This window comes from Gigantopelta aegis, chromosome 6, assembly GCF_016097555.1.
Source record: "Gigantopelta aegis isolate Gae_Host chromosome 6, Gae_host_genome, whole genome shotgun sequence".
Lineage (NCBI taxonomy): Eukaryota > Metazoa > Mollusca > Gastropoda > Neomphalida > Peltospiridae > Gigantopelta > Gigantopelta aegis.
Window position 1 is genome coordinate 59579702 of NC_054704.1, and position 26364 is coordinate 59606065.

The 26364-nt window shown below is 38.3% G+C and overlaps 2 protein-coding genes and 1 long non-coding RNA gene across 3 annotated transcripts in view; 1 reads left to right on the top strand and 2 right to left on the bottom strand.

The window, feature by feature from the left end:
• LOC121374649 (tRNA dimethylallyltransferase-like) overlaps window positions 1-3039 on the bottom strand; it is a 123423-nt gene extending 120384 nt beyond the window's left edge. The window contains exon 1 of the mRNA XM_041501757.1: window positions 2914-3039. Coding sequence (XP_041357691.1) covers window positions 2914-3039 — 126 coding nt within the window. The remainder of the gene's footprint in view (window positions 1-2913) is intronic.
• A 118-nt stretch (window positions 3040-3157) lies between these two features.
• Window positions 3158-26364, top strand: part of LOC121374319 — a 38782-nt gene continuing 15575 nt past the window's right edge. The window contains exons 1-3 of the long non-coding RNA XR_005958224.1: window positions 3158-3254; window positions 7748-7841; window positions 10044-10085. This is a non-coding gene — a long non-coding RNA (uncharacterized LOC121374319). The remainder of the gene's footprint in view (window positions 3255-7747; window positions 7842-10043; window positions 10086-26364) is intronic.
• On the bottom strand, window positions 11695-14699 carry LOC121374318 (myc protein-like). Its single transcript, XM_041501382.1, has 3 exons — window positions 14565-14699; window positions 13301-13805; window positions 11695-12627 (listed from the first exon to the last, which is right to left on the bottom strand). Exons 1-3 carry the CDS (start codon window positions 14628-14630, stop codon window positions 12008-12010), a joined length of 1191 nt encoding a protein of 396 aa, XP_041357316.1. The 5' UTR covers window positions 14631-14699; the 3' UTR covers window positions 11695-12007.

Below are 26364 nucleotides of genomic sequence, written 5' to 3' on the forward strand. Positions count from 1 at the left end.
AGCGTTTTAACCAATCCAGACGCCTATTACAAAACAGTAATTATAAAATGGCATATGCAGATGATATAGTGTTATTGAGCTTATAACGAACGTATAATGAGTTGTTGTTTGTGTATATTATTTTTATTATCGTATGCAAATGATATTGTGTTAGTTAGAAAATTTGAAGTGCCCCGGAAAAAAATAAATGTTTAGCAGGTGAATACAATGCATTTATTGGTTTTTAGTGGGTAACGTAATATCTTGCTCAAAATCAAAATCAAAGGGACCGAGACCAAAGCGTGGTACAATAATTATTAAATTAATTGGGGACAGGCACGTTGTGGCCATTAAGAACGTTGTGGCCCCCAGGTGAGCAGCACCATTAGGAACTCGTTCAGACGATACGCACTCACCCGGAAAACGTAGATGGTCCACTAACCCTCCATCCCTTTCTATGATTGAATTCAGTGTTGTTAAATAAAATGTTAAAATGTTAATTGGTGACAATTAATTACAATAGTATATTGCGTTGTGTAGGCTAATAAATTGTTACCAGTGATTCCGTTGTTTTAGTTGTTTTTATTTAATTTTTTTGAACTGCCTGTGTTATAGGCTATACTGATTACTAATTATTACTAATGGGAATTAATTTAACGTGATAGTACCTATTGGCCGTTCTGACCATTTCTTTTGGCCGTTTTGACTTTTTCTTTGACCGTTTTAACTTACATGATCAGGGCCGTTTCATCATGGGGCCGTTTTGACTGCATACCGTTATAAAACACTTTCCTTTCTATGATTCATGATTATGATAGTGGCCTCTTCTTGTTCATATAAGTGATATTCACTGTCCCTACCTCGTGTAAATATACTTACATTCATGATGAAATACACATTTTGATCAGCCTAAATCAAAGGGATTTTGACTCATAGCGCCTCTCGTGTCACAGCTGAGGACACCACAAAACCATACGTTGCTTTTTTTTTGCAGTCGAACTGGTAATTCATTGGGGCTAACTCAGTAACTGGTAATGCATTGGGGGCAAACAGATATGTTTTGGGGGCGAACATGCTTTGGGGAGAAACATCAGGCATTCTTATGAAATATAGATTTCAAGTGAATTTACGGTAAGATATGCCATATTTATTGTTTACAAAGCCAAAACAAGGGCGTGAAAAGGGGATGCAGTCGATTCGTCCACTGGACGATTCGTCCACGGACGATTCGTCCACTGAAAATTCGTCCACTGAGGAACTCGAGACGATTTGTCCACTACACAAAATCAGTTCCGGACGATTCGTCTACTGGGTTTTTATTTTCCCAGTACATTTCGTCCACGGCCTAAATAATGTGTACTACATGTAAGTGGGGGCTAAATAAATTATTATATATATTTTACCCCGTATTTTTTTTGCTGTGTCATAAATTTACAAAGGTGAAAATAAATTATATTGCATTAGATTACGCTTGGTAGATGTTTTTGTAACAATGCTCTGCAGACATAATTCTTTGGTGTTTCTATTTATTCGGTTATTATTTGTTTCTATAATGTACGCCTTTCACGCTACATGTCGTAGGATGTTTTTCGTACAATATGCCCAGTAAAGATAATCTTTAGCCCTTCCCTTTCAACTTGTATGGTTTCTGTTTGCTTTACATGTGTACTCTATCGTGATATCGTGAAGTAATTAGCAATGCAGGCTCATTACTGCTTAAGCTTGTTTCACCAAGTTGGATCCAGTAGCGTCTAAAACAACACGCCTTATTTCAAAGCTGCACCGCTAACTACCTGTATGGACGGAATGAATGAATGAATGAATGAATGTTTAACGACACCCCAGCACGAAAAATACATCGCTATTGGGTGTCAAACTATGGTAATGTAAACAAATAAGGTGATGATCAACATCAATATAAACATTCAAGATTTAAATAAAAACAGTGTAAAGAATTGTGCAAAAATATAAATATCACAGATAGATACTGACTTTTACTCAAAATTTCAATTTGTGTTGTATTGGCCATTCTCAAAGAGAATGATACACCCCTGCACCACGGTGAGGTTACAGCACGCTCAGGGGTGTATGGACGGATGCAACGGCTGAAGCATAGGAATTCTTTGCCATTTGGAGACGCTACACCAATACGAAATTACTGCCAAAGAATTGATTCGTGCTGTTGTGAGATTATCCATTCATTAGTCGGCTGACTGTTGGACGTTTCTCTTCCAGTGATATTTGAATGGATAATCTCCTACAGTGATTTGTGCAGTTAACGACGAAATACCATTCATCGATTCTACACTGAATCCGGGGTGGGCGTGCCTGAACCCTTGTGGATATGGGCACGTAAATAGAGTTCCCATTCCCCTATTTACCACATCGTGTACGAGCGAGTGGACGTATCGTCTGTGGACGAATCATCCGCATGATAATGAATACAAACAGTTAATAAAAACTGGATAGTAATGTTGAATTCTAACTCTATTTTACTTTTTTGGTTATAGCATACCACAAAATAATGTTAAGAAATGATTACAATGTCAAAGAAATAACTATTAATATGTTTGAAAAAAATGCAGTCATCGAGTGGACGAATTGTCCGAGGTGAGTGGACGAATCGTCCGGTGGATGAATTGTCTGTGGACGAATTGTCCAGTGGACGAACCGTCTGGAAAGCTTGAAAAGTACAACTCCAGAATTACTGTGTCTTATTTATGAGTGTTTATCTATTGTCTTCTAATTTAATACCTCGCTTACTTGCGATCGGTATGAATGAAAGTTAGGGCGAACCAACCCTGAATGAGTGGGACTAAGGACGAAACGACGCAGGTTCGAAATCCGGAATCAAATGAAAGTGACAAACAAATTTGGAAGGGAATAGTCAAGCCTTGTGAATTATCATCTGTTAAATTATAAGTAACTGTTAACCTGCATGGAATCTGCGCTAATTATTTCTCCATTAAATCGCTGTGCAAGCTCTATTGCAAGTTTGGATTTCCCTGTACCCGTTGCACCAACAATCACAAGAAGTGGCAATTTTCTCGCAGCAGCCATCATGAACTCAAGGGAAATAACTCGCCCTTCGCTAACGGTCTCATACCACCTATGAGACCTAATGTAATTACATGTACTGGTATTTCCGGTGTCGCATGACATACAGCGTGGTAAATACATTTGACCCAAATAAACTCAGCTAAAAAAATTACGTCACAGGGTTTTCTCCAACCTGTCAATTTCGGCGTGATTTGTTGTGATTTAATCGAAATTAGGTAGAACAAAACTCAAAGTTGTTATGTTTAGTTATTACTTAATGATGCTCCATATATATATATATATATATATGTATGTATGTATGTATGTATGTATCGAAGAAAGCAGCTATACACAATTTAGAGTTTTATAAATTGGTAAAATACTTTTTGAAGTTTTGTTTACATTACGTTTCTATTCACTTCAGGGAGAAACTGGTCAAGCTTTATTGATTGGATTTGCAATGTTGTCTTAATTATATTTCTGTAAGTTGTTAATCCAAAAGGTCTTGTTAACATGAAGCTTAGCTACGCCGTCTCCAATCTAAGATGGTTTGAGAGGACAAATTCAGGAGATAATCATTGTAAATCAAAGGAAAGTACTCTAGCGATATCTAAATAGTGTAATAATTTTATCCTTTGTTATACTGTCATAAATCTTACAAAGTTCATGGTCACTACATAAAATTAGGGTAGGTCACGAAACCTCAAAAACATATTTTTTAAGGCCTTATAATAATAATAAAATAGCTTAAATATACTTGTACCTATATGCATATATATTTCATTCATGTAGGCCATTTGTCATGGCACTGTGCAGGACCATGACGTATATGGCCTCCTTTATAATACTATATAGCCATGTAATAAGTTTATAACATACTGTTAATAACAAGAAGAAGCATGTAAAATGTAATTTGACCTAGATATGACACAACATGGCTTCTTATCAGGCAAAAAACAAAGTGTGTGTTTCAGGTTTTATCCTTGGAAAAAAATAGGGTAGGTAGGTAGGAACTTTTTATTCCTTTTTTTTAATTATTATTATTTTAGTAATTAGAAACTCTGAAACTATATCAATGATCATCCTTAGCAGTAACACCAACTGTAGATATTTTGTTGGAATATAAAGAGTATATCCTTAATTGCATCCAGACAAATATTACTATCTAATAGTCATTTATTAGTAGGAAAATAATGTCTAGCCACCTATCTCAAAATTGTTCTGCTAAGCAGTAGAATCTACGCTTTAAGCCAGATCCATCAGCCCTCTCAAATGCCCAACACGTTCATCCGTATTTCCACACAGTAGTAGAATCTCTATTCTATATGATCACTGATTAACAACATGTAAGTTTAATGCCATGACTGGACTCTAAAATAATCAAACTAAAGCTTTGTGGCATCAGATTTAGGAAAATATTTGTATTTTAGACACAGTAGCTGGCTACCATTTGGTCGTCGATGATTGCCAAAGTATTACACACAGTGCCCTCTATAGCCCTCCACTACAATATATCAATAAGGGGAGGACTAGAGGTGACTGGAGCTAATATGGAATATACAATGTATGTGTGGAAATGCAAAAATTACATCCTTGAATTGTTTTTAATACTAAAGATATTCCAAATATGTTATTAGGGACACCCAAATAACACATCCATGTGATTTTTGTTAGTACAAACCAATTGGATCACACTGATGAATTATCCTACTTGTCCTGTAACACCAATGCCACAATGAACCCGTTTATGGAGGAAGAGGTGTCTGCATATGTGCAGGCCAATTACAGTGCTGCATGGCCAGATATGATGTTAGGTTTCTTTGTTCATCTAGTTTATAAAGATTAACAATAAAACTTTATATATTTTAAAGGGACATTCCTGAGTTTGCTGCAATTTTTAAGATGTTATCAACTAACAGACTTTTTAAAGATTGTAATTACATATCAAATATATTTTTCTGCATAAAATATTAGTGGCTGTATATTAAACATGTTTTTGATCGTTCTAATATTTGTACTAGGTTAAATTTCATTTTATTTCCTAAAATATTATTTTTCATACGTACGAAATTATTTGAAAACAAAACAGAGTTTGGGCTTCTTACAAATATTAAGATGACCAGAAACACATTAAATATACAGACACTGATATTCTAAACAAGAAAATATATTTCATATGTAAGTTTAATTATAGAAATACTTTATTAGTCTGAAACATCTTACAATGCAGAAAAACTCAGGAATGTCCCTTTAATTGTTTTATGTTGAATTTGTGTTTTGAAAAGCGATGGCAGAAATGTTAACTGGGAGTGAAAATTTAATATCTAATAAGTTACAGGATAAATAGACTATTCAGGTAGTACTCAACCAACTAACTTCTTGCTGGGTTAAAGTTCGAGGTGCACCAAACTTTTGATAGAGAAGTGAACACCACAAGTCCTGTGATTGGTTATAAATGTGAGTGTGTTGGTTGTAAAAAATAAGTTTCATCTGGGTAAAACAAATGTGCAATTTTATTTCATCTAGTACCAATGTGTCAAGTAGCCTTGTGCTAGAAACATGTATGGGGTACCTGTAAAAAAAAAGTACTCGAATTTTGTGCGAAACTAGGGTAGTCATAGACGCTACCCGTTATCTCAGAAACGAGCAGCTTGACCCCCCATTTGTTTCTGATTCACTTTAAGTGTAAGGGGTGGTAGTATTTATATCCGTGGCGTTTATGTCGGTTGATACATTGCAGGTAGGAGTTTTAGCCACATATGTTACTATTGTCGTCTATGGGATTTGATTTGGTAGTATACACCCTTCAGGCTGCCTTTCAATATACATGGTATATATATTAAATCATAATCAATTATATACGCTTCAAAAAAAGTAGGGGAATTTGAAATATTAATGTTAATATCAACTATTAGACCGAACATACGTTTTGATCAGACAACCTAGTAAAGAAAGTTTAGGTCTGTTTATCAACACATTCCATAGTTTGCACGTGCACCACGCAGTTGCCCTGTACACGTGCGTATCATTCACGATTTTGACAATTTCCAAGGTCCATTAATCACTGTGGAACATTATTTCTGTCAATCGTTTTTATTCTGTTGATCATACAGTTGTTATTGTTTTGTTTTTAGTCATTTTTATTGTTTGAATTTGCTGATATACTGATAAAAAAAACGTCAACTTTAAAATTTCACTTTTGACCCCAATCGTCCTTCAAGATATTTGGTGGTCATAAAACCTACTGTAATACTGAACTACCGGTTGTAATGTTTGCCCAATTAATTCACTGTTATCATATAACCATTCCCCACAGCTAACATACCATACAATTTTGGCAATAGTAAATTCTTATTTGGGTTCCATACCTTTTTTTGAAGAGTATATATAAGCATTCACAGGTCTTGAACAATACTTGTTTTTTTGTTTTTAGAAATAAGAAGTTTTGTTTAATTACACCACTAGAGCACATTGATTTATGAATCATCGACTATTGGATGTCAAACATATGGTCATTTTTGACAGTCATAGAGAGGAATCCTGCTCCATAAGTAGTAAGGGATCTTTTATATGCACCATCCCACAGACAGGATAGCACATACCATGGCCTTTGATATACCAGTCGTGGTGACCGGCTGTGACAAGAAATAGCCCAATGTGCCCACCGACGGGGATCGATCCCAAACCGACCGTGCATCAAGCGAGTGTTTTACCACTGGGCTATGTCCCACATCTGAACACATGAGCATATTGACCCCGATTTCAAGTCATACTGAAGAAAGTATCTTTCCTTCATCCACCTTGTAGTGGGCACGTGCAGGTTGTACCCCTTGCAGTGGTCCAGGATTTATGCCGGTGAGAAAACCCTCAGATGAATCTGATAAACTGACCTCTTAAAAAAAATTTCCTTCCTTCAAACCAAACAATATGGCAATATTTTAAAAAAGATAAAATTCCTTTGACAAATTCTCTTTATTTATTTAGTAAAGACAACTATACTAAAAGTTAAAACTAGTAATAATTATAATTATTTTGTGACACAAAGGTTTGGTTTGGTGGGTGTGGGTTTTTTTTTGCAGGGGGGGGGGGGGGGTGGACATGTAAAAAATGGAATATATAAATATCTGTTACTGTTTAAAATTCATTATTACAACTGCCCATTACTACTGGGTTTCTTTTAATTAGCACTAGTAAGAGAAGTAAATTAATTACTCTTAGTCTAAAACATTAAGTACTGGAAGCAGAGATAAACATTCTTTTGAATAGGGGTGGGACATAGCCCAGCGGTAAAGCTTAATGTGCCATCGGTCTGGGATCAATCCCCATCAGTGGGCCCATTGGACTAATTCTTTCTGGTACATCAAAGGCTGTGGTATGTGTTATCCTGTCTGGGATGGTGCATATAAAAGATCCCTAGCTGGTAATCGAAAAGAGTAGCCCATGAAGTGGCAACAGTGGGTTTCCTCTCTCAATATCAGTGTGGTCCTTAACCATAGGTCCATCGCCATACAACCATAAATAAAATGTGTTGAGTGCATCATTAAATAGAACATTTTCTTCCTTCATTACACAAACTGTGGCACAAATGTCCCTTCATTTCAAGTAAATCAGTGTGCTCTAGTAGTGTCATTAAACAAAACATGAACATTAACTGTCATACTTATCACCAATTTATCATGAATAAATGTCTTGTACAAAGTGTGATTAATTTTTAATTAATTTTTTTCAGGTTCTGTTTGGATTCTGGATGGAATTTGAAACCATGTACAGAGAAAATATGTGAGATGATGTAAAGTGTCAAATAAATTGACACTATTTCTAAAGTATGTTCAGGTTCTGTTTATCTATACATGTATTACTATTTGATATGACTGGGATCACAGTTGTATTTTCACATGGGAGGGATACAGCCTCTCCAGCTAGGGACAAGTATAGACACGTAGGATTGACATCTGGAGCAGGGGGACAATCCAGTTAGGGTGGGGTGGGTTGGGCACATGCCAGATTTTTTTTTGTTACCTTTATTTAAATTATGTTCTGTACCAATATTTCAAAAGGGACTGAAAAAAACTGAAGAAATTCTGGTTTAGTAACAATTTACTGTCTTTGCAAAAATGGACTGGTGTGTAACCTCCATCTCACTAAAATCACCAATGGATTTTGAATAGACTGGCATCAAAACTTGGTTAAGTAATTTAGCCTGCATTCAACATTCATATCCTAGAAATATTCAAGAAAGGCAGGAAATAAAATTTAAAAAGAACTATTTATGGTAGTGACTAAAATAATTTCCTAGCAACTAGAGAAGATAAAATCTTTTGCACTTTTTAATTGAATTTTTTATTACATGTATAGTACACATATCTCCATTTTACCTGCATTAATTCTAAAACATTAATTTTACATTGAATTATACTTCTAGTACTACTCCGAAAGTAAATATGTTTTTTTATTTTATTTAATGACACCACTAGAGCACATGGCAAAGAATATCCAATAGATCAATGTAAGCCACATATATTTCTTTCTTTAAAATAAACCTAGCTTACATTTATGACAAATGTATAGCAATAGCACTATAATAATATAAATGACAGTACACTGAATTTATAAACTGATGAATTTTTTAAACTAATAAACACTAGAATGCCCTTCCTTAGATACTTTTCAATTCCTTATACTATTGGTGTCAGGTAAACAAGTGCAAAAGACTGAATCAAGCCTGACCCAGAATGTCTGATCCAATGACCTGCGTACTTCTAGCAATTGCATGAATGGAATGTCTCCTCTGAGCTTTCTATTGGCTGTGGGCTAGATTTCCCGCCAAGCATACAAGGCTAGGCTATTATGGTGCAAGCCAGCTAAATGGATTCTTCCTTTATGAAAGGACATACATTGTTACACAGTAATAGACATAATATGAATATATAAATACACACACACACACACACACGTTATTACCAGTGTTTTGGCATAATTTTCCTAATGTATATATTGTCAATACAGAAACACAGTAATAATCTGTCATACAATCTCTAGCTTAACACATTTTTGTAAACTGTATATGCAACTAATTCCATTCGGCCATTACTCGATATTCAAATGACATGTGGACGCAGTGGGTTTTTAAAAATGGAAATGACATAATTTTGGATATCCTTACATAAAAATAAACTAGAGCTTAACATTTTGTTTTCTGAAACCTTTCACTGGAAAGTTGCTATTGGAATGTTTTCGTTCATTGAAGTGGCACCATAGTATGTAAAGAAAGAAATGTTTTATTTAACAATACACTCAACTCAAGGACCACACAGATTTTGAGAGGAATCCCACTGTCGCCACTTCATGGGCTACTCTTTGCGATTAGCAGCAAGGTATCTTTTATTTGTGCTTACCAGACAGGATAGCACAAACCATGGCTTTTGTTGAACCAGTTATGGATCACTGGTCGGTGCAAGTGGTTTACACACCTACCCATCGAGCCTTGTGGAGCATCCACTCAGGGTTTGGAGTCTGTATCTGGATTAAAAATCCCATGCCTCAACTGGGATCCGAACCCAGTACCTACCAGCCTGTTGACCGATGGCCTAACCACAACGCCACTGAGGCTGGTACCCATAGTATGTTTGCTTAAATAAACCTGGCCTTGATTAATTTACATCTAATATAAAGTATGTGACCTGAAAAATAGCACATACTTTCATTACACTGGATATGCTAGCTATTATACAGGGTTGGCCATATCCTAAAATTTTCAACTGCCCGCTGGCAAAGTAACTCAAATTTCACTTGCCCACAAATATTTTTTTAACTCGTCCCAAAACGTATGCAGTTTAAATCAAAATTAAACGTTTCAAACAATTTTACATCATACAAATCACTTGTAAGCCCTGCTGTTTTCTTTTGGGGGGGGGGGGGGCATTCTGGGGGGGTTTTGTTGTTGGTTTTGAGAGGGGCTTTTTTTTAGGGAAGGGTTCACGACGGACAAGTTTAAATATTAAAAAAGTATACCCTCCATTTTTCAGGATGAATTTTACTTGTAGATGCAGGACATAGCAATTTTCAGGGTAAGTATACCCAGTTTTCCTCAGAAATTATGGCATTTGCCACTAGAGTCCGATACACAGACTCAATTGGAGATTGCTTTGATCCCTGCATGTGTGCCTACTCACGGTTCTTTAACATTTAGTCAATTAAATGTTAATTGCATGTATATTTAATACATCAATTTAATTGGGAAACAAAAGCACAAAAACTGGTAGATGGGACAACCTAATTTCACAATACAAAGAGCTACTATATTAGTGAAAGACGGACCATGCGGAGGAATTCCCCGACCTTGCTTACAGACAAGCGAAAACCAACTTTACAAAGAAATAAATAATAAACACATTTTATTTACGGTTATATGGCGTCAGATATATGGTTAAGGACCACACAGATTTTGAGAGGAAACCCGCCGTCGCCACTACATGGGCTACTCTTTCCGATTAGCAGCAAGGGATCTTTTATTTGCGCTTCCCACAGGCAGGATAGCACAAACCGTGGCCTTTGTTGAACCAGTTATAGATCACTGGTCGGTGGAAGTGGTTTACACGTACCCATTGAGCCTTGCGGAGCACTCGCTCAGGGTTTGGAGTCTGTATCTGGATTAAAAATCCCATGCCTCGACTGGGATCCGAACCCAGTACCTACCAGCCTGTAGACTGATGGCGTAACCACTACAACACAGAGGCTGGTCACCAACTTTACAAAAACATCTAGTTATCCATTTTACTAACGTGCTGGATCGCAACGTTCTGAATAGCTTTCTCGATTCACGGACACCAACATAAAATACCACGATTTACGAATAAATGCCCAATTTCTTAAATGCCTTCAAAATGGAGGGGTGCTTATTAAAAGATGTGGATCTACTTCCGGTCAAGTATGGTAGTATGGTACTCGATATAATAATCAGGGGCCTCACACACGCACGCTGCCGACTACAGAATTACAAAAATTGTAAGTGTACAAAAGAAATAACAGGCACTTTGTGTTTGGAAATTTTGATTGCCCGGCAGACTGAATTGTAAATTTTGCTCGTCCAAGCAATGATTTACTCGTCTGGGGCGAGCAAATACTTTCGGCCAGCCTCTCTGGTATACACTAATTACAAAGAAAACTGAAGAGCATGAAGGATAACAAAAAGAATTTATTGGTACACCAATTGTGTAAATGTCTTCAAAATTAACTTGTTATATACATCAAACCTGTCAAAATTAGTGAAATCAAACCAGAGTTTATCTTTCATTGTGAACACAAGCAAATTGTATGCTACCTGCAGTTGTTAATTTTGTACAAAAGTAAAAGTGAACAAGTAATTTTAAAACATGAATAATGAAGAGAAGCAATGAGATATTCAGCACAAGTTAATGTCTAGTAATGAACACAGCACATCAATGCAACCAAACCCAAATCTGGCAGTGAACAGTATGTACACAATGTGCATATGGGTGCACGCGCGCGCGCGCGTGTGTATGTATATATATATATATATATATATATATATATATATATATATATACACACACACACACAATATACACATACATACATGTGTGTGTGTGTGTGTACACATTAACAATGATAGAAATAGCAGATTATTTTTTTTTACTAGTCCACCAGACAAATACATCTAGAAATCTACTTGTCTGCAAATAGTTTCACTTGTCCAAATAAATGGGTTTTATTTATTTAAGTACAAGGATGATGTTTGTGGTTGCTCAAAATGAAACTGCATTGAAAATTTTTACTTGTCCACAGGACAAGCACCGAGGTGCATTTTGTTTGTCCGAGCAGATTTTTACTTGTCAGGACAAACTGAAAAGTGCTTATTTCGAACGCTGATATATGCACATATACACACACATAATATATATATATATATATATATATACACACACATACATATATATATACATACATACACACATAATTACACAGCCTCTTAATGCCGTAAACATGACAGGGTCTTGCGAAGAGCTTCATGTCTATCCTTGACAACAGTCAATTCTTTGGCAAGTTTCACGTCTTGCCTCCTCAATTCTAAAATATGATCTGCAGCCTTTTTCAGAATTAACACTTTTGGTGCCTTATCTTTGTCATTCAAATCTGGCACATTGTCCCGCAGCGTGAAAAAACTATATTTCAAGTCATTTCTACGTTTCCTTTCCAGAACATTATGTTGTGTCCGTTTTACACCTTCACAAAATTCATCTGAATCGGAATTGTTTCTGACACTGTCTCTTGCTGCATTTAGTTTTTTGCAAGCAGATTTTAAATCTGGTAAACTGAGTTCACGTTTAATCCTTTTGGGGACAAAGTGTGTTTGGTGATACACAGATCGAGTTCTTTTGTATGCTTGAGAATGTGTGAGACTGTAATTGTGATGCCCCGTCACTTGAGGGCACTCTATGACCAACTGAACAGATTTAGGCTGTACTTTAGGTTTGGTACTTTCGGTTGTCACAGTCACAGTTTTGATATTTCCAGTGTTGAAAACTGTATGACAGCTTGGAGCAGGAAGTGCAGAGTCATCTGGTGTGGACACAACATCGATTTCTTCCTCTGTAAAACAAAGTGAATACGAGGATAAAATATGGCCAACACATTTTGGCTTGTCAAAATAAAGACTGTTGAATCTGTTAAATTCCATGATAAAAGTTAGTGCCAAATTAATTTTGAAGAAATTATGTCCAATACTGAAAAAGCTGCTTATTCACCTTAACAGGCCCGTAGAACGGATTTTCAGTGCGTGTGTGTGTGGGGGGGGGGGACGACGGGGGCTAATCGTCAGGTTTCTGGATTAGCATTATAAGACATTTTAAAGTCACGAAATAAAAACTGGCAAAAAAAAAAGGGGGGGGGGGGGTCCCCCGGCTCCTACGGACCTGTTTAAAACATGAATATCCAATTACTTACAAATACTGATTATTACCAATCAGGTCTAATGTATAGTAATTAGAAGAACTAGTACTAAAATTAGTAAACCTTTGAACCAAAAAGACACCTAAGTTACATAAACTTGGCTAAGAAACTTAAAAACAACATATTGGCAACACTGACCCAACCATATATATGGCACAATATTTAATGTGAATTGTGTTGTCATGTACTGTTTAAGATATTGAAATTGTGCTCCCATATTTCCCCTTAAAAACAGTTTCACTGGCCACAACCCAATTGTGTTGACCAAGCTTCCACCTGAAATTCATAGTATCCCACATTAGCTTTCACTTACCTGAATCTGAGGGAGTCTCGGTCCCTAAATTGTGAATCTGAGTGTCACTGATTGGGTATGGAAACACTGCTGCAGGATCTACACAGTCCGATGTATTAGATAGGTCCAAAGAATCACCACTGGTAGGTGCTGTCACGGAACCAAGTTTCTCAGTGGATGAACAACTGGAAAGTGTATGACTTCCGGACCACATACAATCCTGAATAAGTTTCGAACACAAGCTGGAATTGAGAGGTGGCGTCTCTGGAAATGGTAAATTTGGTAGCTTCAAACTACTATCATTAACGAAGAAATCTGCTATATCCGAAAATTCATCAAGAATTCCATCACGTCTTGGAGAACGTGGTGGTGTTGGCAGCAACTCAAATTTTTTCCATATATCTTCACTGGGCATAAGTGTTGGCGTATTTGGGTTGTAAAACTCTTCTCCATCATTGTCATAGAAGGAATACATCTCACAGTGATCCAACCTCTGATTTGATTGTGATTTGTGACAAGGCATGTCCTAAAAGAAAAAAAGTTAATTAAAATTTAAAGCATGTTAATAAACAAAGACGAAAGAGTTTACAATCAATGTTCAACATAATTGCCGTATGTGCAGAGGAATGACGTGGCAATTTTCATTCTGGGGAAAGTACAATGTAAAAGAACCATTACATCCACCTGTGTAAACTCCATATGAAATTTTAATAAAGATGAAAACGTGACTGACAATATCGTGGAAGCAAACATGGTCTAGACTTAAAAACGTCAACTGGCGGACACGCCCACTTTCAACAGGAGTCAAATTAATTTCATTGTCGTTTGCAACGATATTATATCATTTCAACGGTTAAGTGTGACAAACAAACCCCTAAAAACAAACCCAAACGTGTTACGTATCGAAGACATGCCAGTCTACACCACTAGCTTCAGGCAAATGTTGAGTACGTAATACCGGCATGATGGCCACGTGAAACCCACGTTGCCCATTTCTAGTTGGTTGGTTTCGCATTATTTACGGTTACGGAAACTGGCAGTAGTGTATTAAAAATCAAATCAATACATTATAACTCTAATAAAAAGAAGGACCTTTTTTGACAGATAAAAACTTCGCTACGGAATAATGAGGAATAATCGTATAATCTTTACAATTCCATATTGTGACCTACTTAACCTCAACATAGGCGAGCCGGGTAACTGCACAAGTTTGTAAAATAAATACCATTACATGAACGATAACGCTGAATTAATCTAAGTAATACTGGAATACTATTACACTTACCTTGGTTTTAAGACTGGACAACAAACTAAAACCATCCAAAACACGAACAGAGACTTTTCTCGACATTTGCTGAAATTACCGAAGGGGCAATGATTTCTCAACACTAAGAATTTCCATAAATGAAGCCTGTTTACCGTCGTCGGTGGCCTGTATTATGCCGCGTGAGTCACCTTCAGTCAAGGTCGTTCTTACGCAAATTACTTACATGTAACATATTTTATAAATGTATATATTGTCTGCTTTTAACGGTGAAGTTAAACGTTATACAAATACTCTGGTGTTGATTATTTCTACAATATTAAAAATATTAAAAGAACATGAGAACTATATTTTGAATCGGATATATTTCTGATGTGGTTGTAAAATGGTAAATGGCGCGAAAGATTCGTGGGTGGAGTTGAAGGAGGAGTTCATTTGTTCACAGCCAATCACACAATACTAGTACTCAAAATAACTGTAAGCAATTATTGGTCGTAGTAAAATTTGAATATATGACAAAATTCTGGTTTGTACATGTTACTACGGTTGTGTGTAACTAGACCACGTGTTATAACGTTTGATCTGTGCACCGACATGTGACATGTTTGTTGCGATAAAGTACAAAGCTGAAAGGTATTCCATCTTTGTTGTAAAAAAAGAAATAATTTAAAATGCTTTTCACACAAATTAGTTACCATAAAAAAGTTATTAATGAAGTTTTCTCTAATCCCAAATCAGTTTCTTTTTTAAAAATAAAAATAAGATCAACAATGGGTGAAAGAACTTTCAGATTTGTCTATAGGGCTAAATTTAGCATTTTATTTGTTTTGAAGTGCACAACACAATTTACTATGATGCAGGGAGTGGGATTTGGGGGAGTTGTGTAAACCACCCTTCTCAATCTTCTAATAAAAGTTCAATGTTTTAATAACGAGAAATTCTTGTCTTGGACGCAAGAACTTGTGCCCACGATGGGGGCAGGACGTAGCCCAGTGGTAAAGCGTTCGCTTGATGCGTGGTCGGTATAGGATCGATCCCCGTCGGTGGACTCATTGAGTTATTTCTCGTTCCAGCCAGTGCTCCACAACTGGTGTAACAAAGGCCTTGGTATGCACTATCCTGTCTGTGGGATGGTGCATATAAAGATCCCTTGCTGTTAATTGAAAAGAGTAGCCTATGAAGTGGCGACAGCGGGTTTCCTCTCTCAATATCTGTGGGGCCCTTAACCATATGTCTGACGCCATATAATCGTAAATAAAATGTGTCAGGCCGTAGCTAGGATTTTTTGTTGGGGGGGGGGGGGGCAACTGAGCAGTTAATAGTCTAAAACTCCTTAAACGGTTAAGAAGATAATTTTCTTTAAGTTTCTATAATTTTGTCCGGTTTTTTTTCCTTGCCCATGCCCCCCCCCCCCCCCCCCCCCGCTAGCTACGGCCCTGTGTGTTGAGTACGTCGTTAATTAAAACAGTTCCATCCTTTTTTCTTCCTTGTGTCCACGACAGGCGTGTGCTATAACAACTTGTTATGAATGTACAAGTCAAGTCAAATAACGAGCAATAATAAAAAAAATTGGCTGTAGATACGTTTTCGATACATTATATTGTTGTTTATTCTTTTTTTGTGTGGAAGAGAGGTGTGTTGAGGGATTTGAATCTTTTGATCAGATCTTGACAAGATTCAGGCCCATATGAACGTTAGGGCCTATCCCTAGTTCGAGGCAAGAAGCCAGACTTTTTATTTTTATTTATAGGCCTATAGAATACTAAAAATGATAGAACAAACACGAAGACCCTCTGAACCGGATATGTCTTAAAACGACTTTTTGTTTTTACTAGATTGAGACGAGCAAACTTTAGGGGAGGCGTGGGGGGGGGGGGGGGGGTGAGGGATTCATTCTGTCAGGGAAATATATACTTCTAAATTTGTTTTAAAAAATTGCTCGAGTAGAGGTGTGGACCCCCGAACCTTCCACCTGAGTATGCAATGTATAAAGTGCATGTTAGATTGAGGCGGTTCCAGGATTCTGTAAGAGAGGCACACGATTCGAAAAAGGGCAATTTGAGTTTGTCGAAAGCAAATGAGCCGATTTCGGGGCATGCTCTCCGGGGGGGGGGGGGGGGGGGGGGGTCATGGAACCTCCGTGGCCGACCTTCTTTGTAACGGCCAATGTTAGTTTTTAGAATACTGTTATTAATTTTTTTTTCTTCTTCGACCCCTCCCCCCAGGGTCAGACCACACTACGCTCCTGAAAGAAGAGTGGTCTCATAAGTCAGGTGGTTTTTCAACACGTTTGACTATATATGGATACGCAGGCGTATGCGCGTGCACACACACACACGTGCACAATGTGCTCCAGTGGTGTCGTTAAACAAAACAAACTTTGACACACACACACACATATATTTTAGGCCTAAGTACTGCTCTTTCAGTGCCTGCATAAATATATCAAAGCAAACTTGATCATTATACAGTTATATAATATAGTGGTGTCACTGGGGGCATTGTTTAGTGGATCCCAGCGGGGCTATAACTTATTGACATAAAAGCTTTAGCCAGAGGGAATAATCGTCTTCTGAAGTAGAAATAATAATGCACATCAATCGGAAAGAAAAACACGTGGATTCGTAATTCCCGTGGATTTCTTATGACCCGTGATGTAACGCCTTTTAAAACAACTGCACATGAAATCGATCCGAAAACGGCTTAATGCGATTTCCTAATAAAATTATTAAATAAGTGACCACGTACTGTTTAATATAGTGTCACCTATATGACTTTATCAGAAACCAAAAGTCCGTTTGCCATAATTGGGGGGGGGGGGGGGGGGGGGGGGGCCCTTTTCACCATGTATGATTGAATAAAATTTAATATAGTAAAAAAAATTTTTTTTTAAAGGTCTGACTGGGGAGGCATTGTTCTCATCTGGGGTGGGGTGGTAGTAATGGGTCAGGGAGTAAATATTTGCATTCTTGCAAAAACGATAAAAATGCTGGGAAAATGGGCTTGCCTGAAACTTTTTCACCACGTATTTCCATCCCTCTGCTCACAATGGTAGTGGTAACCCATGTTAAAATGCGTAGTGATTAGTTTGAAGCTTTGTAATATTATAGCAGTTTGGCAGTAATACAAATATTAATAAATATTGTTATCTAGATTCGGGAATTGTCGTTTAATTCGGGCAAATATCAGCCTTACAAAATGGGAGTCCGAACGCCTAGATGCAGTTTACAGACTTGTTCACCGAATGTTCAAGCAGGTTCATACAGCAGAAGGGTGACACATTTTGAGTCAAGATCATGTGCACATGGGAGAAGGCATAAAACATAACAATTTGGTAGGCCTACATTAGTTTTGAGGCATGCGGTACAAAATTTAAATGGAAGCATAAGCGTACGGGCTCCCATTTTCGTAGGGAGGGGGGGGGCAGCCTGGCTTTTGCCCGAATTAAACGAAAATGCCCGAATCTGGATAACATTTATTCATATTAGCATTATTACCAAACAGCTATATAGGGTTGTAAACGAATCACTACGCATTTGTATATGGATTACAACTAATTTTGAGGGTAGAATGATAGAAATACACAGTAAAAAGGTTTCAGGTTACCATATTTCCCCCGAATATTTGTATAATTTTTGCCCGATTTTGAGGTTTTGCTCCAGCACTGGGGGGTGGGGGCTGAACCCTGGGCTGAACGGAGCGGGAGGGGGTGGGGGAATGCATCACCTTCCGATTTGATGATGCTGTGTCGCCATGTCCTCCACTCTCGCTTCAGACGTTTATGAAATAATTTCCGACATAAAAGTTAGTATATATGACTGGAATCAAATTATTTATTAAAATTAGAAGGTTGCTGTTTTAAAGGGTTAAACTTTAGTTTTAATAAAAACTCAAAGGAGAATTTCATTTGATCAAGGGTCCGGTTTTGAAAAGATTTCTCTGTATTGTAAAAATCATAGACCAGGAATTCAAACCTTTGTAGATCCTAATATTATGCAAATTATAGGTTAATAATTTTAATTTTCTTCGTATTCAAATCATAAAACAATGATTAGACGAGTACGAGACATGGGGTTGGAGCAAAACCTTAAATTCGGGCAAAAAAAGAATAAACGAGATATTCGGGCTAAACGAGCTTGCCTAAAACCTTTTCACCATGTATTTCCATCATTATATCCACAACGTTAGTTGTAATCCATGTACAAATGCGTAGTAATTAGTTTGCGACTCAATATAGCTGTTTAGGGCGGGACGTAACCTAGTGTTATTTAAAGCGTTCGCTTGATGCGCGGTCTGTTTCCTGTCCTGGTTGGAGGAGCCGGCCAAGGCCGGTTATTGTGCCCAGGACAGGCGTGCGCTACAACAGCTTGTTCTGAATGTGCACGTAAAACCCTATGACCTGACCTGACCTGCGCGGTCTGTCTTGGATCGACCTCTGTCGGTGGGCCCACTGGACTATTTCTCGCTCCAGCACCACGACTGGTATATCAAAGGCCGTGGTATGTATTATCCTGTCTGTGGGATGGTGCATATAAAATATCCTTTGCTGCTAATCGAAAAGAGTAGCCCATGAAGTGGTGACAGCGGGTTTCCTCTCTCAATATTTGTGTTCTCCTTAACCATATGTCCGACGCCATATAACCGTAAACAAAATGTGTTGAGTGCGTCGTTAAATAAAACACTTCCTTCCTTACTTCCTTCTATATAGCTGTTTGGTAGTAATGCTGATATGAACAAACATTATGAGAGTACTGTTAAACCAATACATGTCTCCTAAATTCAAGGGCCATAACTGTGAAAAATGGGTAAATCGCCATTAAAGTTAAACTTGATCTGAAACTTAACACGATAAAACAATATACAACATTTCAGCTCAGTATCTTGAGGATTACAAAAAAGTCCGGAAAATAAATTTTTATATCTCCTAAGTTCAAAGGCCTATACAAAATGGGTAAATCATTGTACATGTAATAGTACACAATTATACAAGCACGGCGGAGCAGGGAAGGGGGAGGGGCTTGGGGGGGGGGGGGGCTCTAGCCCCTCCAATAATTCTGAATCAAAATCTTAAGGCAGAGATGAATTTTAAATGTAGAATGCAAGAAATTGCATTTCAGGACCACTAGTTTTCAACATTTTACTGGGGAACATACCCCTGAACCCCCTAAAAACTTTGCTGTGCGCCGTCGATCTCAATCAGCCCCTCCAATCTCAGTCAGCTTGTCTACTTGCTTCCGCCGTGCCTGTTTTAGCTCAATAAACACATCCATAAATCTATATGAGACAGACGGACGAACGGACGGACAGACAGACAGACGGACAGAAGGACGAAAATTAAACCTGTTGGACCAGTAGAGGATTAATAATGTTATTCAGATTCGGCGTACATTTTTGCCGACCGGATCATGTAGCAGTAGGTATGGCAACGTGTCCGAAAAGACGTGGATACCTTTTACTGAACCGTCGGACCATTGAACCTTCGGACTGTCGCTCTAGACCGGTCCCCCTTTTAGCACTACGCCAGAAAGCAAGTGGACAGACAACTTTACGATCAGTTTACCCGATATTCCCAGAGGGGCAACTTCTAGTGGGAGGAATAGGACGGGCCAGATCCATGAAATGTCAGTTTTAAATAGAATGAGCTTCTAGGCCTGTATAATGAAGGGGTCTTCTGTATACTATGCATCATCCCACAGAGCATATGTACCATGACCTTTGTTACACCAGTTGTGGTGCACTGTCTGGAACGAGAAATATCCCAATATCCCGACGGGGAATCGATCCTAGATCGACCGCGCATCAGGTGAGTACTTTACCACTGTGCTACGTCCCACCTCGAGCTCAAGATAAATAAGATGACGAATTTTTTTCTTTTATTAAGAGGTCTATATGCGACATCAGAATCGACATATCAACACAGGGGTGAAGATTCTGGAACATAGCCCTATAGTAGTGTCAAAGACAGACCTAAAACATTGTATTAATGTATGCGGAATTCATTCAGAATTATAATAAATTATTGCATTTATGAACGAAATGCTAAATGTACAACATTGTTAACAAATTGTAGTACTTTGAAAATGAATAACCTAGTGACGAGTGTCGTGGTGTGATTATATATAGGTATGTCTAAATATCAAAATGTTTTTAAAAAAAATGTAATTACCCTTCCAAAAACAACCACTACCAAACACACACGTCACATACACACACACAACCCGTGTTTAATATTGACATCACTGGTTACAGTGTTTACAAACAGCTATATTTAAAACATAAAATAGCAAATGTGTCCTATCGGAAACAGACTCAGAAAAGCCATTACAATGGAGCAAGATGATCTTGACAATTTGTGAAATGAAATGCAGAGAAATCCGTCGTAGAGTATTACCAATCAGTACAGTTGGCGTGGGGAAGCCGACCTGTAGGTGTGATCGTCAAACAAGACTCCCACCTAAATCTTCACGAGGCGTCCAAATGTCTCGGCGACTGTCCTCAGTTAGGCAGTAGGAAACATATCAAAAGTAGGGGTGGGGTCGTACGTGTTGTTTTGTAATACAGAGTGAAACATAAAGTGAACAATTTGGGCCTAACGTACTATTCCCCCCCCCCCCCCCCCCCCGCCGATTACTACGGCCATACTAAGTACTGAAGAAGTAGGTTTTTCTAGTGTCAGCTATGATTCCACGCTTATATCAAAGGTTCCTTTTTTTGTCGCGCTAACCCAGTCTAAACTCCCCTGGCTTCTGTGATATCACTGTGTACCAAGATTGAAGTACCCCCAGATGCCAAACTGAACTCATTGGAATCTAGTATTCATAAGATGCAGTATATGTTAGTAATTAAAAAATAGTACTCTATATGGCTAATAGCGATTGTTTCTACTCTCGCACTAGTCTACAACGTGATAGAGTTGGCGTCTAACTTGTTTAGTAATACTTGGTAATTGAAAAGAAAACAAAACGGTATCGAGACATCAATTGCAACGACGTAATTACAATGTAAATAGGCCTACACAAACGTATTAAAGCTTGTTTGCATTATAGTAAATCTGAACGATAAAACCGTAATGCCATCAAAATCATATATCTGCACAAGGCGGAGTCAAAAGTACTCATTCATTTATTGAGGTGCTTGCGTCGCAGGATCGAACCACCTCGGTGGATCCATTCATTTGATTGGGTTTTTCTCGTTCCAACAAGTGCACCACAACTAGTCAAAGGCCGTGGTATGTGCCTTCATGTTTGTGGGGGAAATGCATATAAAAGTTCCCATGTTGCATTAGGAAAAATATAGTGGGTTTCCTCTGTTGACTACATGTCAGAATTATGAAATATTTGACATCCAATAGGCGATGATTAATTAATCAATGTGCCCTAGTGGTGTCTCATTTATTCATTCATTTGGAATGCCGTTGGTGGGCCCATTGGGCTATTCCTCGTTCCAGCCAGTGCACTACGACTGGTATAGCAAAGGCCGTGGTATGTGCTATGCTACTAATGTTGGAATTACCAAATACCTCCAGTAGCCGATGATTAATAAATCAATGTGCTTTAGTGGTGTCATTAAACAAAACAAATTTCAACTTTCAGTTATACCCATTTTCGTGCTTATATCCAATTAAGGTTCAAACACGCTGTCCTGGACACGCACCTCAGCTATCTGGGCAGTCTGTCCAGGACAGTGGGTTAGTGGCTAGTTGTCAGTGGTTAGTGAAAGAAAAGTCGGGGTAGTGGTTCTACACCTACCGATGGAGTCGTTAAAACTCGCACTGGGTGGGAGCTAGTACCAGGATGCGAACCCAGTACCTACCAGCTTTAACCACGACACTACCAAGGCCGGTTAAAAGCACTGGCTAAGCCAGGATTTTATATCTGGGGTGACAGGCATAGCCATACTTATAAAAGGTATTTGGGGTGGGAGTGGTCAAAAGGAAGTTTTAACAATATTAACTTTCACGGGTGTTTCAATTGTAGAATTGCCACTTGCCCATTCCTACTTCTGTATGCATCAAGACTGTTGTGTTGACATGTATGCACAATCTGATGTATGCACACATGGATTACTCTGATGATATAATGAGTCGACAGATAACCATGTTAATCCTCCTTCACCGCATGTGCGGTACCGGTGGCACCTGGCACAGGCAGAGATAATTATAGTTGTTAAGTTCATTGTTTTCATATAACCGATGAAAGAAAGAAAGAAGTGTTTTTTATTTAACGACGCACTCAACACATTTTATTTACGGTTATATGGCGTCAGACATATGGTTAAGGACCACACAGATTGTTTTTTTTAGAGGAAACCCGCTGTCGCCACATAGGCTACTCTTTTACGATAGGCAGCAAGGGATCTTTTATTTGCGCTTCCCACAGGCAGGATAGCACAAACCATGGCCTTTGTTGAACCAGTTATGGATCACTGGTCGGTGCAAGTGGTTTACACCTACCTACTGAGCCTTGCGGAGCACTCACTCAGGGTTTGGAGTCGGTATCTGGATTAAAAATCCCATGTCTCGACTGGGATCCGAACCCAGTACCTACCAGCCTGTAGACCGATGGCCTAACCACTACGCCACCGAGGCCGGTATAACCGATGAAAATTGTGTACAAAATATGTTAAAATAACCGCCCTTCCAAAATGGGGACTATTTTTTTTAATTATTATTGTTTTATTATCACTAGTATAGTATTAACTTGATATAACATATTTAACTTTTGGTGTATCTATACACTAAATTGTTATTTATTTATTTTTTACTGGTTGATTTATTATTATTATTATTATAAATTTGATCAGGGCGGGAAGTAGTCCAGTGGTAAAGCACATGCCTGATGCGCGGTCCGTCTAGGCTCGACCCACATTAGTGGCCTATTAAACTATGTCTCGTTCCAGCCAATATACCACGACTGGTATATCAAAGGCCTGTGGGATAGTGCATATAAAAGATCCCTTGCTACCAATGAAAAAATGTAGTGGGTTTCCTCTCTATTACTGTCAAAAATTACCATATGTTTGACATCCAATAGCCGATGATTAACAAATCAATGTGCTCTAGTGGTATCAGTGGTATCATTAAACAAAACAAACTTTGCTTCATTGATCAATACAGAACCGGCCAACTAGTAGCAGCCATGCATAAAGATATAGCCGATATTTATCGACACCTTTGGCTGTTCAAGTTTGCAAACTTAGTACTTATGTGTTATAAAATATATTTACATATGGCACGCGTCGCTCACGCGAACATGTTCCAGTAAAGTGACATAGAAACTGTACCAAACAACGAGCGAGTACACTGCACGCCTATCCTCATTTACCCGGAGAACAAAGATGGCAGTGTGCCAGCTTTTAGTTCGTTTTCATTCCTACGCTTCTTTTAAAAATGTCTTGGCGACAGGTGTTTTTCGGTTTCTTTCAACGCTCACACAAAAGAAGATGGGGTTTTTTTTAAGCATACATGGGTGTACAAGTGTCTGGGCTTATATTAATGAGACAAGGCCATTGTCATCGTATGGTTATAATATACTTACGTCTGCTCGTAAATTTTAATACAGGTGCAACTTTGTTGTCAATATAGGACCAGATCTTTTCCCCCAGCCTCTTTAAAAAACAAAAAACAAAACAACAACAAAATTCAAAATAAAACCTTCAACTTGTTTAGTATCATTTGTATAAACGATCAAAACGGCGGATATTACTCGTTTTTTATTAGGCTAATTAGAGCATTTAGGCTATTATATTATGCTCCTGCCTCGCCAACCACCCTTTTTACTGTATTAAATTTTATAAAATCATACATACATATATAGTGCGGGTTGCCCCCCCCCCGCCCCCGCCCTCCCATCCCCCAATATAAAATCCTAGCTACACCAGTGCCCCTCACACCCACCGACTCCACAAAAACTATTAAATCTTAAAGACATTTGTTTTAGTAAATTGTGATTTTAATGTATAATATTTTAATTGTCGAAAACCTTTTAAAATGGCTACAAACTCAGGATAGTCCCATTAATAGGTGACATGAATATTCATGAGCCATTTCTTAAATGTGTTGGTACCTCCCCATCCCATCCTTCCACCCACTGGGCTAATTCTTGGTATAAAGCCAGTGTCCCACAAATAGTGTTACAAAGGTCGTGGTATGTACTATCCTGTCTGTAGGATGCTGCACATAAAAGATCCCTTGCTGCTAATTGGAAATAGTAGCCCATTGTGTGGCAGCAGTGGGTTTCCTCTCTAACTGGCTGTGTGATTATTAACAATGTCTGGCACTATATAACCGTAATTATGTGCCGAGTTAGTATTTAAATAAATCCTTCCTTCCTTTATTCCCATCCTTCATGATGTTGTTGGTTAGTTTGTTGTTGTTAATACTAACATGTTATTAAACGAGTTAGGAACCACTAAAGTTGTAGCATACATCAACTACACTGAATTCCTCTGCTTAAAACAAAAACTGAAAGAAAAAGTTGGAGATTCACGAACCAGAAGTTATTATTTGTTAATATATATACACATATAAATGTTTTAAGCAGAGAAATATTATATATATACTGAACAAAATAAGAAACTTCCGCTAACTTTGCTTGAACATAGCTTGATGAAAACAAACCGGGGGAATAATTGTTATATATGCGTTTAAAGAGTGTTCCATGATGCATTGTTTGGTGCAAAAATCATGGCCATAGGTTAACAGAAACTGGATTTTTTTTTGACCAAGTGTGGTAGGGGTTAAAAAAAAAAAAAATCACTTAATAACGGGTATGACACCTCTTGAATTGACCACTTCAGTGCATCGCAGGCGCATAGAATTGACTAAAGTGTTGATTTCTGCCTGTGGAATATTGTTCCATTCCTGAATGAGCGCTTGACGAAGTTCGTTGACGTTAGCGGGTGGATTGGGCCGACGCCTCAATCGTCTGTCCAGACTATCCCAGACATGCTCGATGGGGTTGAGATCAGGACTTTTAGCGGGCCAGCCATCAATGAAATCAATGTTATTTGTCCTAAGAAAATTTACAGTGTCTCTAGCTGTATGAGAGGTGGCATTATCATGCTGAAAAATCGAGATGTTGGCGTTGTTGTGGAACAGAGGAATGACGTGATGAGCGAGAATGTCATCGCGGTAACGTTGAGCATTTAAATTGCCATCAATGACGACTAGTGGTGAACGATAACCATGGGCAATGGCTGCCCAGACCATGACACAACCCCCACCCACGAAACGATCTCGTTCAAGAACACAACAGTCAGCATAGCGTTCATTTCTCCTACGGTAGACGCGCACCCTGCCATCACCACATTGTAAAGAAAATCTGGATTCATCCGAAAAAATAACAGTATTCCAGCGTCGCCGTATCCAACGAGTGTGTACACGTGCCCAATTAAGACGATTTAGACGATGACGTTGCGCTAAAACGCATCCGACGTAAGGACGTCGTGCATGTAAACCGGTCTCCCGCAGACGATTACGTACAGTTTGGCTACTGATTCGGTTATTATGAAGCCCAGGTGTGTTAGCAGCAGTAGCAGTGGCAGTTTGGAATCGATTGCGCAAATGCGTGTTCATGATATAGCGGTCTTGACCACGCGGTGTAACACGCGGACGTCCACGACGTGGCAAGTCGTTGGTGCTACCTGTCGTTTGAAATCTTACGCGAAGATTTCGTATCGCTCGACTAGAACTCCCAACATGCCTTGCAACGTCTTCTGTCGACATGCCAGCATCGAGCATACCAATCGCCCGTTCGCGTAAATTATTGGGTATTCTTGGCATACTAAAAATGCTACAATGTAAAACTAAAAATGCTACAAT